This window comes from Denticeps clupeoides, chromosome 5 (genome assembly GCF_900700375.1).
Source record: "Denticeps clupeoides chromosome 5, fDenClu1.1, whole genome shotgun sequence".
Taxonomy (NCBI): Eukaryota; Metazoa; Chordata; class Actinopteri; order Clupeiformes; family Denticipitidae; genus Denticeps; species Denticeps clupeoides.
In genome coordinates, this window is record NC_041711.1 from 34,129,720 (window position 1) to 34,143,588 (window position 13,869).

Here is a 13,869-nt window from a genome sequence, read left to right on the forward strand (position 1 = left end):
AATTTCTAACAGACCTGCTAACATACTTAAAGTATGTATTTAAAGTATTTAAGTATTAAATTCAGTGGAAATTAAAATGTATACACACACACACACACACACACACACACACACACAAAAGTATATACACATTTTTTTTGTGATGAAAAGATTTGACCAAAATAAAATTCTTGGCTACACACTTGCTATCGATTAAAGATAATCTAAAGAAAGCACTTTAACATTTAGTCAGTTATGAACAGTTATGACCTGCTAGAAACATGAAGATAAACAGGAATTAATTGATAGCAGGTAATTATAAGCAGGATAATGACCACAAGTACAATACTGTGCAAATGTTTTGGAATGTAGTGAATGTAATTAGTAACTCAAATAGTAACAGTAGTAACTGTAGTAACAGTAGTAACTGTAGTAACAGTAGTAACTGAAATTGTTCAGGCAGAAGAACACACAAATTCAAGATTCAAGATTTTTATAGTTATAGCAGTAAACACGCAGTGAAATGTATCCTGAACCACTCTGTTTTGACCAGGGGTGGGTAAACTTTTTTAGGGGCCACATCTACATTTAAAAATGGTCAGACCAGATGCAGGCATGTCAGACATAAACATAAAAAAGGCATTAGAGTGTTAATATTTTTAGTGGGCGCTGGTCGGCCTTCACTTTGGAGAAGGGCTTGCTAGACTAAGGAGGAAAGGAGATGTTTGAGGAAACGGGCATGTTGGAGGTAGATAGTTGAATGTTGCATGTTGAGATGTGCATTACATGGGGGGTCAAACACAGTTTAGTGTAGGCGGCCGGTTGGGCTCCATGGTGCAGAGCCAGAGAGTAAGAGCGGCCGCGTTCTCGTTCATCAGTAGGTGAAAAATGGGCGTGTTGTACTGTTGACTTCGACCACCAGCTTGTGCAAATAGTACAAAGGTCTTGTACAAAGCTGTTATTCCAACCAGAATGAGCTGCACATTCGCGCAGCTCTTTTACTTTGCCAACGATGTATCATTTATACATTTGTTAACTTCTTAACAATACACTGACAGACGGTCTTTCTTGCTGGTCACCTGTCCGCTCATTTACAGCACAAGTCGGTGTAAAAACCCAACGGGTTCAAGCTCCTTCTGTGCCTTTTGTGCCACCTGGTGGAATACCAGGCATTACAGGACAAGTTGAAAGGAATGCAGTCATAATTCTGTACGAATCTTCGGCAGGCCAGATTAAACAGTCCAACGTGTCCTGAGGACCGTAGTTTGCCCACTGCATGCATGCAAATGTGAAACTGGAAACTGTTTTTTTTTAAATCTAGCAATAACCTTTGACCTATGTGGGCAATCTACAGCCAAAGATCCAGAGTAGGCCTAAAACATCACAGCCTTATAGCCACAGTTATAGCCTGCCATGATTGTAATTCTTTTAAACCAGTGAGGAGCACATAAACACCTTCCATAATTTCTTATCATTGCACTACTGCTGTAACACATTAGGTCCACCTAGAGGCGATATAGCACAAGTTATAGCAAGAAGGCAGTTCATTTCAGAGTTTTCCACTGTCCATAAATCTAAGGATTCAGAACTGTCATCCTGAACTCAGCTGGTACCTTCAAAGACTTACACAAAGAAGGTCCAGCCTGAGTCCAGTGGACCTCTGTACCAATAATTTGAAGATGGGGATAATTCTGGTTATATACCTACATTGAGGTACACCGAGATAGAGGCAAGCAGGCCAGCTTTCTCCCTTACAATGGACCATTGGACAACCCTGAAATGCTATCAATCTTGGTCTACAAAGCCCACCAGAAGACCAACATTGTTTATGCTAATTTATGCTTAAAGCGCCAGAGATATGTTTCCATTGCATATCTGCTTGTCTCTTGGACTGTCAGGGGGAATGTTAAAGAGGAAAAATTGAGCAGCTGTGGGGCTCAACAGGAGAGTACTGATGAGTGAGTGACCAGGGAAGTGTTCGATCCCATGGGAGAAAATGATGGCAGCGTGTGCTGTGGCAACCCAAGTGTTCATGTTTGTGATAATAGAGAATGTTTACTTCACACAACCATCTGATCACTGTATTGGGAAATGCATCTGTAGTGCAGAAAGATGAGGAAGATGAAGAGAGAGAGAGAAACAGGTGTTATGGAGAAGAACAGGCTGGCAGCGAGACAGCAGATAGTTGCTTTAAGCTACCTTGTATGTTGTAAGTTTCAGCTGTTAGTTTTGTCTGTCAGACATGATTGGCCTTACAGGTTTAGTGTGGAGAATGGCTGAATGAGGGTGGTAGTAGCCTGGCAGGTAACTCACTTGCCTATGAAACAGAAGACCACAAAGTCACAGGTTCAAACTCCACTTACTACCATTGTGTCCCTGAGCAGGACACTTCTCCACTTTCCCTGTAACTACTGATTGTAAGCACTCTGGATAAGGGCGTCTGATAAATGCCGTAAATGTAAATGAATGAAGGAAAATAAAATCAAAGAATTATGGAAATTTTTTGAAGGGCATGCAAGATAGAATCAAGAAAACGTAAAAAATGTCCAAAACATTGCAGACAACAGCCGAATTTTTGTAGATGCAAGACTAGTAATTTGGGATAACAATTGTTAGCTCATTTGATTATCACCTGATTCCTATTCCTTGTGAGGAATTTACCAAACAATTTATGAGAGAGAATAAAATGGAATTCTGAGTGAGGCTAAGGCCGCATTACACATGGAACCAAGTGGGTGATGCAAACGCACTGGCTGACGTGCTGGACACTATGAGACACAAAAGCAAAGCTCAGGGCCATAGAGGGACGGACACAGAGACCAAGCAGGAGGTCTGGCATGCCTTACAACTACAGTACATGCATATTTGTATGGAAAAGAAGCAGGGGCATTTTGGCAGGCAGAGGGGGAATGAGCGAGCGAGAGAGCGCGCGAGAGTGAGAGAGAGAGAGAGAGAGAGAGAGAGAGAGGTGGGGCTGAAATGGACAGAGGGACAGTATAAAGAACTGGAGTCAGAGTCAGTTGAGCAAACATATTACTCTGGGCCTAAAACTCAAAGGCATATGGAAATACACTGAAAGCACTTGCAGAGAGAGACAGACGTTCATTCAGAAAAATAATACTTAAAAAAATGTGGACAAAGCAGGCTGAAGACTTAGATGCTTAACAGCTGAGAAGCAGAACAGACAAGAATAAAGACACTTTTACAATGACAGTAAGTGGTGACCTTTTAAAAATTGGGCCAACAAAATGAAAAATTAATAAGATGTTCATGATGGATTGTTGTTTCTTGCAACCGATAAATATATTAATATTTCAGACAGTAATGATCACTAATGACTACTAATTCATACAGATACAATTTTGCCAATAGAGGTTACTAATAACAGCAATAAACTTCAATGTCTGCTTTTTAACCGCAAAGTATTACATACAAATATGAAATGTGTTTTAATGTATGATAAGTACATTGCCAGTGCCAGACTTGCTATGATTACTTTACAATTATGTCGTTTTTGGCATTTACATTTCTAGCAATATTTATGCCTGGAATAAGAGCAAAGCAAACCACTTCTCTTCTTGTGTGTCCCTTCATCACAGGGTGCTCTGATGAAAAAATAATAATCTCTTTGGTAACTGTGAATAGTAGTACATTAACTGAAGACATACAATGGCCCTTAGGACTAATATTGTACAATTCACTAACCGACAAAAAGTTATTATTGACTTTAAACATCCAAATTATTTCACGAGTGAAGACCAGATATTTCTTTTCTACTGTATCACTGCATATAACATGTGTTTTTTTTATATTTTGTTACATTTTTTGTCATCCAAATGTTACTACACATCACAGAAACTGGGGATCACATTCTTTTTTTATTGCATGTAAACAGAAAAAGTAATGAAATTCAGTTTTGCCGTTGATTCATCTGTTGGAACTACGACATGTATGATTTATTTAGGCACCATATTTGTTTGTCTTTGTTCACTGACAAGACAAGGACAATTTAGGTCTTGCACTTAAAAGCCCCTGGCAACTCCAAACAATACAACAGCTACGTGCCTGCGAGACGTGGGCACAGCAGGTGTGTGCTGGGCAGTTACATAGGCCGCGTAATGCTGTCATTACGAATGCCACATAAATCCTTGTTACGTATTACCCACACAGCAGTGCATTCCTGCTTTTATGCTGCGTCTGCACAGGTTACATAGGTTAAGAAATTTACACAGAACATGATGAGGATCAGTAATTGGACAAAGATCCGACTGGGGCTTTGTGACGCATGTACTCACGGAAGAAATTTCCACAATGAACATGGCTGACAAAAATAAACAAAGTGGTTTATACAGAAGTGCTTCTGTTGTGAAAAGTGAGAATGTCATGGGCTTTATCTATATCTGGGAGTTGGCAATGTTCGTGCTAGTGTTAATGGCCTTATCATATTGTCTGAACATACCACGGATTGGGGATGGGTTTGACAGGAATAAAATTTATTGTTGTTGTCTATATCATACGCACTCTAACTTTTAACACCTCTGCTTTTACTTGCGTGATGACTTTGTCATATCTTAAAACTATGGCTCCATTTCTTAGGCTGCCACTCAGCAACTGGAGGAGCTGTGCTACCTCACAGCTCAGGCCATGACCACACTGGAGACTTCGGAGCACTTTCGGGTGGTCAAGCTCCTAGGGCAGGGGTCATATGGCAAAGTCATGTTGGCTGTGCACAAAAAGAGAGGTCAGAAATAATGTGGACTTTCTACTGTCATCATAATGTATCTTCCTAGTGCATTTAACCACATTCACATACCTGGTGAACATGTGTTGTCACTTACCAGTATATTCAGTCATTTCAGCAGAAGTGATTTGCTCACTGGCAGGATTTGAGAGACTAATAGCTGGGGATGCTGCCTCTATTAACCTTTTTAATGGGCAAATTTCTGTGTTTCTGCTGTCCCTTGAGTGAAACCATGGCTGTCTGATTCACTATATTTCCCATGTCTCTTAGGGACACCAATGGCTCTGAAGTTCTTCCCTCGGTCCTCCACTTCCCTTCTGTCCTTCCTGCGTGAATACAACCTCTCTCTCTCCTACTGCACTCATCCTTCACTTTCCCATGCCCTGGGAATCTTCTACTCCACCCCTGAGTACTACGTCTTTGCACAGCAGGCTGGTCTCTATGGTGACCTGTATCATGTCATTTCGTCTGAGGTGGGTATGCAGAACTGCATTAATTGAGGACGGAGAACACTGCTCATGCTCTGGAGGGTTTCGTCTTGATGTGACATCTGTTCATCTACATTCTCAACAATAGTTCACAATCTTTGTTCCCAAAGCAATTTCTTACGTTCTCAAGTGTCGTGTAAGGACTCATCATTTGTCAACACTTGGTGGAGTACAAGTGCATTACCCAGGATAGTCCGGGTGTGATTGTCTTGAAAAGTCCTATACATTTACATTTAGTACAAATTTTTTTAGTCACCCCGTGCGTGTTGAAATGTACAACATCAGGCCATAAGTAGATGGCAAAGTCCATTTCTTCTTTAGTGATGGTCTGTCCGCTTTCTCTGCAGGTGGGTATGACTGAAGACTGTGCTCAAAGGGTCATGTCCCAACTCAGCGGGGCTGTGTGTCACCTCCACTCTCTTGGCTTTGTCCACCGCGACATCAAACCTGAGAACATCTTCCTGTGTGATGCCACATGCCGCTGGGTCAAACTGGGCGACTTTGGCCTCACAAGGTCGCAGGGCACACAGGTCCGTGCAATCTGGTATGACTCTCCTTTCTGTGTGCCCGAGGTGGAGGAGGCAAAGGAGAGAGAGAAAGAGCTCAAGGTCGAGGAGGAGGAAGAGGACATTTGGATGTCTGTAGAACCCAGTCTGGACAGCTGGGCACTGGGGATTCTGGTCTTCTGCCTGCTGACAGGCTGCTTCCCCTGGGAGGAGAGCACATCTGATGACCCGAATTACCGGGCATACAAGAAGTGGTTTGACCTCGAGACAAAAATAGAGAAGAATGGGCGCCAGGTCAATAACCCAGTCCCCACACACTTTGCGTCCTTCAGCTCACTCGCCTGCTCCCTTTTCAGGGAGCTCCTGAACCCAGAGCCCAGGCTACGGGCTGGGCCTGGAGAGATCCCTGGATACCTTGGGGGCCCTTGGCTCCTTGAGACTGAACAGGAAGAGAGGAGGAAAGCAGAAGAGGCTGAAAAGGAGGAGAGAAAGATAAGAGAAAGAGGAGTGACTGAAGAAAAGGGGTCACGGGAAGGGAGAAGAGAAAGATAAGCATGTTTTGTGGGAAACAATATACAATAGAAATGTGTATAATGAAAATAAGATTTTTATTATTTACTTGTATACTGCATACTTTGTCTAATATTTCAGATTTTTTACGATTATTTTTTATTTCTGTATGTTCAGTTTCTTTGTGCTCATAATTTACCTCTAAATAGAACATCTTAAATAAATACATCAATCATTAGTGTGGAAATGTTTTATTTTTATTTAGTAAAACATAAGGGGTCAGTTTCCAATTTGTGGATTAAGCCTAGTCCTCGACTAAACGAGAATGGAAGTGAAGTTCTCTATCTAAAAATATCTATCTACCTTTTGGTCTTGGATTAGGCTTATTCCAAGACCAGGAAATTGAACCCAATGTCAAACCCAATTTGTAGCCTAGTAGGTAACACACTCAACACAATCGTAGTAACTGAGTGTCTCCTGAGTGTCTCCAGTAGGGGACTGTCCCTGTAACTAGTCGGGGCAGAGGTGGCCGTAATCATAAGGTTGCCGGTTCGAATCCCGATCCGCCGAGGTGCCACTGAGCAAAGCACCGGCCCCACACACTGCTCCCCGGGCGCCTGTCATGGTGCCCACTGCTCACTCAGGGTGATGGGTTAAATGCAGAGGACACATTTCATGTGACAATCACGTCACTTTACTGATTGTAAGGCGCTCTGGATAAGGACATCTGATAAATGCTGTAAAAAAAATGTAAAGAGGTGGTAGTAGCCTAGTGGGTAACACACTAACACAGACCCAGGTTCAAATCCCACTTACGACCATTGTGTCCCTGAGCAAGACACTTAACCCTAAATTGCTCCAGGGAGACTGTCCCTGTAACTACTGATTGTAAGTCGCTCTGGATAAGGGCGTCTGGTAAATGCTGTAAATGTAAAATGTAAATGTAAATGTTTTCATAACTGTCAAGGTACACATGATAACCACCCAGTTTTTATTGCACTTGTTTATCTTGACGGGGGCTACAACGAGAACCTTTCAATCAGTCAGAAACAGCTGTCATGTCTCACTCAGTATAAAATTCTCTTTGATCATCAAATCAGAGCAGTTGTGAGACAAGAGGGCCCTTCTCCCTGTCCCAGTACACTGTGGTCTCTGGTCAACCCTACTTTCATTCAAGTGATATCTCAGAGAATCAGCATTTGCAGAACACTCCCTAGACCAGAGTTAAATTCAGTTTTTGGTGACAGCTCTGACTGTAACCTTACATTTAAATGTAACCATGCCAGCAATAGCCCTAACCCTGATCCTAAAATCTTTACCCTGACCTTAAACTTCTTGCTTCTGCATCTGCCATTTGACAATATTGGGCTCTATAAATATTTGGTGGTTGACAGTAAAGTGTAAACAATCATAACATAGATGCTTTTTATATTCATAAAAAAATATCAATTGGGCAACAAAATTCCACTTAATTTTTGCACTGAACAGCATTTACCCGTCTCTAAACAGGCCTGGTCCAGAGTACCATGATATTTTACTGTCCCCTAATGTTTATGGACATTGGACATAAAAAAAAATTTAGAATCTCAGTGGGTAGTTAATTCAGTACTGCAAGGTTTCAATAGCTTTCACATTCAATTCTAGTTTGATTTGACTTATTTATAATATTTCAACTACACAAGCATTATTGGAGACGTGGACATGAGCCCAGCTATCTATCTACCATTCTTTTCTCACTACACCCCCACACGTCAACCTTCTGACCCCCTCAACTAGCCACATTCTGTCCAAGTTACTGCTTCACTTCACCCCTTCTGTTTCACATATGCTGATAATTTCCTCTCTGATTAACTTACACCACCCTGCCAGCGAGGGGCTCGGGCTAACCTCTCTGTCCACATGGTGATATAAATAGCCCCCCGCAATCTATTTCTACTGTCAGACACATCATCACCCTCCTGTCCTGTCAAAATCCCAGGACTTTGCTCTGGGCAGAGCTCTCCCCTCCTTCTCTTTGAACATTATCTGAAGGCAACCCCCTCGGGCCCGATCAGCTCAGTCCCACTTGGACACTCACCCCATGTCAGTGCTTGAGCAGAAGCAGTGTTCGGGGAGGGGACACGTGTTGCGTCACTATGTGTTCAATGTGCAACACTTTTTGATCCCCCTGTTTTATTCTCCTGGAAATGGGGATCTTCCACAGAAACAGGAAATAACACAGCACCAAACAAAGATGCTGATCCGGGCACTAATCCCGCTCAGGCCGTGACACAGAAAGAGAGCGAGATGGATTGGCCGGGTGAAAGATGGACACATGAGTGTGGAGGGAAGCCAAAGGACAGGCAGTGATGGAAAGCAGTGTGCACAGGCCTCAGCACAAATGCTGGGGGTCTGGCATTACAACAACTCCAAAACTTAATGGAGGAACCAGAGCCGTGCTGTTGCCCGAAATAGGATACAAATGCTCATTAAAATATCTCCCATAAAACTACTGATGTGAAGGGAATGGCTTTGACGGCTGACTTTTCCGACCCGTTTACTGCTGTGAAATGATCCAGACAGATTTAACGTCTGACAAGTTTATTCCAGACAATCTAATATCCACTTAGCAGCATTGGAATGATTCAAAATTCATGGAAAAGCTTAAAATATGGCGAATTTCCTTTAATCTGGTGAATGCATGCATCTACAAATACAAATCCATGCATGATATTGCATGTGGGTAGAATGTGAATCTGCAAATACCAAGATGCTTTGGTGCAAAATGCGCTGCCTGGAGTTGAATGTTTCAGCATTAACACTGACAGCGCAGTGAAAGCTTAACCAAGTGCCAGTCGGACTCCTGACTCTTGTCCAAAAGAAAACCTGAGGACTGACCCAAAATGCGCTGTGCCAGGTCAGATCCTTCAGGCTTGGCAGAGCCGGGTCCCTTCTGTGTGCGTTATTAAAATGTGACTGGACTGCTGTCCCGTGAAACAGGAGCGCAATAAACATGTCTGGAGACTGTCCACTGTTTACATACTGCTATTTAGCAACCTCCTCTCACCCTCTCGTTGGTCTGCCGCTCCCTGCTTAGATTTCTTCTCTACATTTCATTTTTCTGCTAAGTGCAACCTAAGGTAAACATGACCATCTGTGTGGTTTCTCGTTCCATCGAGTTAGGACATGAAAACCAGGGTTCATGGGCAGCTTGTCCTGTCCCCTGGCATTCTGAACACTCACACCCTGGCTCAACTCGGTTCTTGTCCTTGCGTTTCCTCCCTGTCTGGTGTTAGGTTATATGCACTGGAGCTCCGTAACCTCATTGTGTCAAGGCTATGATAAGTGTGGACGGACTCTCTGTGCCGGCAGTGATCTGGTGCCCTTACGAAAGCTGACTTTTACAACCAGTCTTTTTCATCTCCTAAAACAAAAATTAGGACCCATTAGCAATAAATAAAATGTGAGGCTATGTAGAAATCCAAAATCGTATTTGAGGCTCTTCAAAATAGAGAACTTTTGATGTGATTATGGCATTTGATATGCTTAGCTTCTCTCAGAAACATTAAGTTAGACAGTCTGGATGGTTTTTGTGTTTTTCAATTACTTGTGATAATGATCAGTTCTGATAATGAGCCATGAAGCTAAAAACATGGTCTGTGTCCTGCACTAGACACTTTAATACAGCCTCCACAGAGAACTAGTAGTGTACCTGTGACTCAGTAGGAACGTGATGGTATTTATTTAGATTGTGTGAATCCATGGCTCAGGTGTCCAGCATTCCTTTCCCACTTTAACCGTCCACAGGAAAACCCAGTCAAAAGGAAGACATGGGAAAATGTGGCTTCAGAAGTTTCTTCAGGGACATTTAGTCTCAAAACATTTCAGTATAATCAGTATAGATTTTATAAAGGATGTATCATCAGATTAAAATTCCACTTTGCCTTTAAATGTACTTTCAAAATAAACTCTTGTCCCAAAAATGTTTTTTTAAAAATAGTTTTAAATTGTCTAAAGTTTGAAGGTAAACCATTTCCATTAGGGTTAGGCCAAACACAGCTTTGTAACAAACCCGACCAATTCAAATTTCCTTTTGTGAATTTGTAGAAATTCAGAAGAAAGTCGCGTACGTGACGTCAGTGGGCGGAGCTTGTGGTGTTACTAGAGTCAAATGTACCGAGATTCGTCTGGTGTTCTGAACACGACAGGTCTACATAATGCTCCCTGTCCATTTTTAGTTAAATAACCTCTACTAATACAGAGATATGGCGTGTTCCATTGCATTATAATCATTATAAAAGTAAACAATACTTTCACCAGCTGCTGCACTGAACATGTTTTTTTATTATAAATACATCTCGTTCAGTCAGTCAGAGAAGAGAAATTATATTCGCTGACAGTTGCTCGGGAGGGTCATTAGGTAAGAAAGTTATGTCACCAGGTAATAACTCACAACTACATTTACATTTACAGTATTTACCAGACGTCCTTATCCAGAGCGACTTACAGTCAGTAGTTACAGGGACAGTCTCCCCCCTGGAGACACTCAGGGTTAAGTGTCTTGCTCAGGGACACGATGGTAGTAAGTGGGGTTTGAACCTGGTCTTCTGGTTCATAAGCGACGATTACACAGGAACGACGTATTTCACAGAATGTAGTGGATAAAAATAAGACATTAGACTCTGGAGCTGTTTAACGACTGGAATACGTGCGTTCCCCCTTCTCACCACCCAGCTCCTGCGAGGATTTACCGGCAGCAGCGGCCGCGCGTTTCCGGGTTCCACCGGTGGTGCGCTGCCCCCTGGTGGTCAGAAAAGATACTACACTTCGCACAGCTGGAGCATTCAAAACGCACACTGATATTGCATGATACTCTGGGGAATATAATGCAAATACTTGGATAATTACACAAATTCTGAGTGAGTCTTGTAAGATATAAGGAATCACATCGTAAAGCTGAAGCCTCAGCTTCTTTTCTCAAGCTCAGATAAGTTATGGTGCAGGACAAAGTAAAACCTTTTACATTCTGTGGCAAAGTGAATAAGGACATGGAGCACCAAGCTTCTATACCGCTCATGTAACTACTGTCCCTAAATAATCAAACAGACACATCTAGCAAGAGGGGGAGACATGGTGGAGTTGATGAGAGGGAGTGGAGAAGGGTAGGCATAGGGAGGAGTATGAGAACGAAAGGGAGAAAAGGAGAAAAACACAAAAGGAGTTCTAAGACACAGGAAATTTGTAAGTATAAAAATGTCTTATTTATCATAATATATAAAAAAACAGCTTGCTGTTCTGTATGGTGGATGAATATGATGCAAAACTGTCAATAAAGCTGGTAGTTGTTTAGTCATTTAAAAAATCAGTAAAAAAAAATCTAGACACATTGACTGTATTTGTTTTTTACAGTCAAATTGCTGTTTCCTTAGCAACCATAAAGTCAAATATGTGTGTGTGTTCCTGAGTATGTTGTCTGTGCAACATAAAGGATTATTAGGACAAAGATGGTCATTAAAAAAAAAAGCTGATTCTTTGTTGTATATTTTGTATTTTAAATTACAAAAGATCAAAGACCAAAAATGAAAAGATAGAGCTTTACACAGACTGTGCTTAAAAACACATTCTTTTGCATGAACTCATGTCTTGGACACCAAACTCTTACTGACAGGACGTGTGCAGAAATTCCAGTACTAAAGAGGGGAGGGGCGGAGAGAGAATCATAAAACAGCTGTTTCAGATATGCTTTGATCGCAAAGTGCATGTACTGTAAGCATTAAAGATTTTTTAAAGAATAATTATAATCAGCACTCTACAACTGCAGAAAGACAAACCACAGTTGGCAAGAACTTCAGAACAAAACATTACCCAATTAGCATAGTTCAGAACCCCGAGGAGATGGCGACATCACGTTCCAACTGTGCTGGAAAGAGAATGGAAACTAGTGAAATGTAATTAAGAGTGTAATTACCAGGCTGCATGGCTGTATCCAGGGTCGTGTTTTACTCTTCCTAGCTGTATACCCTCATATTGTTCTATTGTTCAATTACTGGAGAACAAGTTTCATGAATTCCATTTATGCAGCGTGTGTCACAGATCCTTTCATCCCGCAGCTCATAAACTCCGGTGTGCTGCATAACTGCGAGATGGGCAGCTATCCAACCATCTTGCTGCTGTGCTGCTTCCACGGTAACACTAACGCTCAAAACATTCATTACTGTAATTACTGCTGCACTTTTTTCAATAAATCTCATCACCTAAAACATTGTGATTGTCTTTTTCCCACAGTGCTCGTCCGGGCCCAGCAGGCTGGTAAGGTTGTGTCACCGCTATTTCATTTAAAGCTCGTGTGTCAGTGGGAACCATGACTGCTTCTTAGTACGGAGACTCTGTGTTACCATGTCTAGTCATGGCATGCAGTCACTGACAGTTTAAAAATGAGTTGTGGTTCTGTCTCATGGCAGAGGTCACATTAACAGAAAATGAAGAACCCACAGCACTAACATCTGGTGAGTGTGTGTGATTCATGCTGTTTTAGAACCTCCATTATTATACCATTACAGCCACCCCAAAGTCTTCAAAAGAAAAACAACACAAGGGAAAACCAGCCCAATGACATTCTGCGTACATGTGTGCAATGCGATAATTCAGAGGAAAGTCTTCTTTCACAGTTAAAATACAGACATCTGTGTTTTGACTGGAAACGTAGTGGTGGATAACTCGCCATTACTGCTATTCAGAAGGCTGACACCCAAGTGCAGCACCGCTGTGCAAACTGACCCACAGTAGGAGGAAATTACTTTACTGTCATTAAGACAAATCATAACCAGCAGGATGTTCAGAATACGTTTCGATGTTTTAGAATGAGATGAATTTAGAATAATAAGTTGTACATTGATGTTAGACTGCAGGGAGGAGACCTACCCCTGCACCCGGATGTATTCTGTCCACCGGCCGGTCAAGAGATGCATCCACTCCTTATGTTTCTACAGGTTAACGCACACACATTGAAGATGTTGCTGGGCAATTGTTTATGATGCGATGATGAATATGTAATACGTCCATTCTGATCATTTCAGTCTTCCTCGGGTCTACGTGATCAACAAAGAGATCTGCGTACGCACCGTCTGCCAACAAGAGGAGTTCCTGATGGGTGAGGACGGGACATTACAGTCACACTTCAGTATAAGTATCTGCTAGTAAATCTCCCGTCTTTCTCAGCGGAGCTGTGCAGAGAGAAATCCGGATGGCCAAAGCGGCTCTCCCGGTCAACTAAGAAGCGCTGTCTCCGTCAAAACCCCAAGACCTGGTCAGGAAGGGCCTAATGAAGAACAGTTGGGAACTGGGTGGGCGGGCATGGACAATGTGAACGAAATCATGATATTGTGTGCTCAGAAAGCACAGCTTAGCACCTCAAATCAGCAGTGAATTTGGAGAAATTGCCAATCAGCACAAATGTATACCTAAAAAAAGTAAAGTTCAGTATTCTCACCAGAACATTGCCTTACACTGACAACAGAAAACTTACTTACAATGCAGAATGTAAAGGGTTTTTCTGAATCTATGTACATTTACAGTTATCCTTTTTCGCTCCTAGCCAACATTTTCTGACTGTAGTGTAAAACACAAAATAAAAAAAAAAGTTTTTACTTCACTGGACTGCATTGCT

The 13,869-nt window shown here is 42.0% G+C and overlaps 2 protein-coding genes across 3 annotated transcripts; both read left to right on the forward strand.

Annotated features, from left to right (window-relative positions):
• Window positions 1-2,949: 2,949 nt before the first annotated feature.
• On the forward strand, window positions 2,950-6,462 carry sbk3 (SH3 domain binding kinase family, member 3). Of its 2 annotated transcripts, XM_028978987.1 has the most exons (4): window positions 2,955-3,192; window positions 4,576-4,720; window positions 4,991-5,193; window positions 5,556-6,462. In XM_028978987.1, the coding sequence occupies exons 1-4, from the start codon at window positions 3,187-3,189 to the stop codon at window positions 6,264-6,266; spliced, it is 1,065 nt and encodes a 354-aa protein (XP_028834820.1). In that variant the 5' UTR covers window positions 2,955-3,186; the 3' UTR covers window positions 6,267-6,462. The 2 variants fall into 2 exon arrangements, with proteins under 2 accessions (XP_028834821.1, XP_028834820.1); XM_028978988.1 differs by lacking the exon at window positions 4,576-4,720 and having other exon boundaries at window positions 2,950-3,192.
• Window positions 6,463-10,828: 4,366 nt separating this feature from the next.
• mfap5 (microfibril associated protein 5) lies at window positions 10,829-13,854 on the forward strand. Its single transcript, XM_028978991.1, has 7 exons — window positions 10,829-11,444; window positions 12,314-12,389; window positions 12,489-12,512; window positions 12,665-12,709; window positions 13,105-13,192; window positions 13,280-13,353; window positions 13,422-13,854. The coding sequence occupies exons 2-7, from the start codon at window positions 12,347-12,349 to the stop codon at window positions 13,523-13,525; spliced, it is 378 nt and encodes a 125-aa protein (XP_028834824.1). The 5' UTR covers window positions 10,829-11,444; window positions 12,314-12,346; the 3' UTR covers window positions 13,526-13,854.
• Window positions 13,855-13,869: the final 15 nt, after the last annotated feature.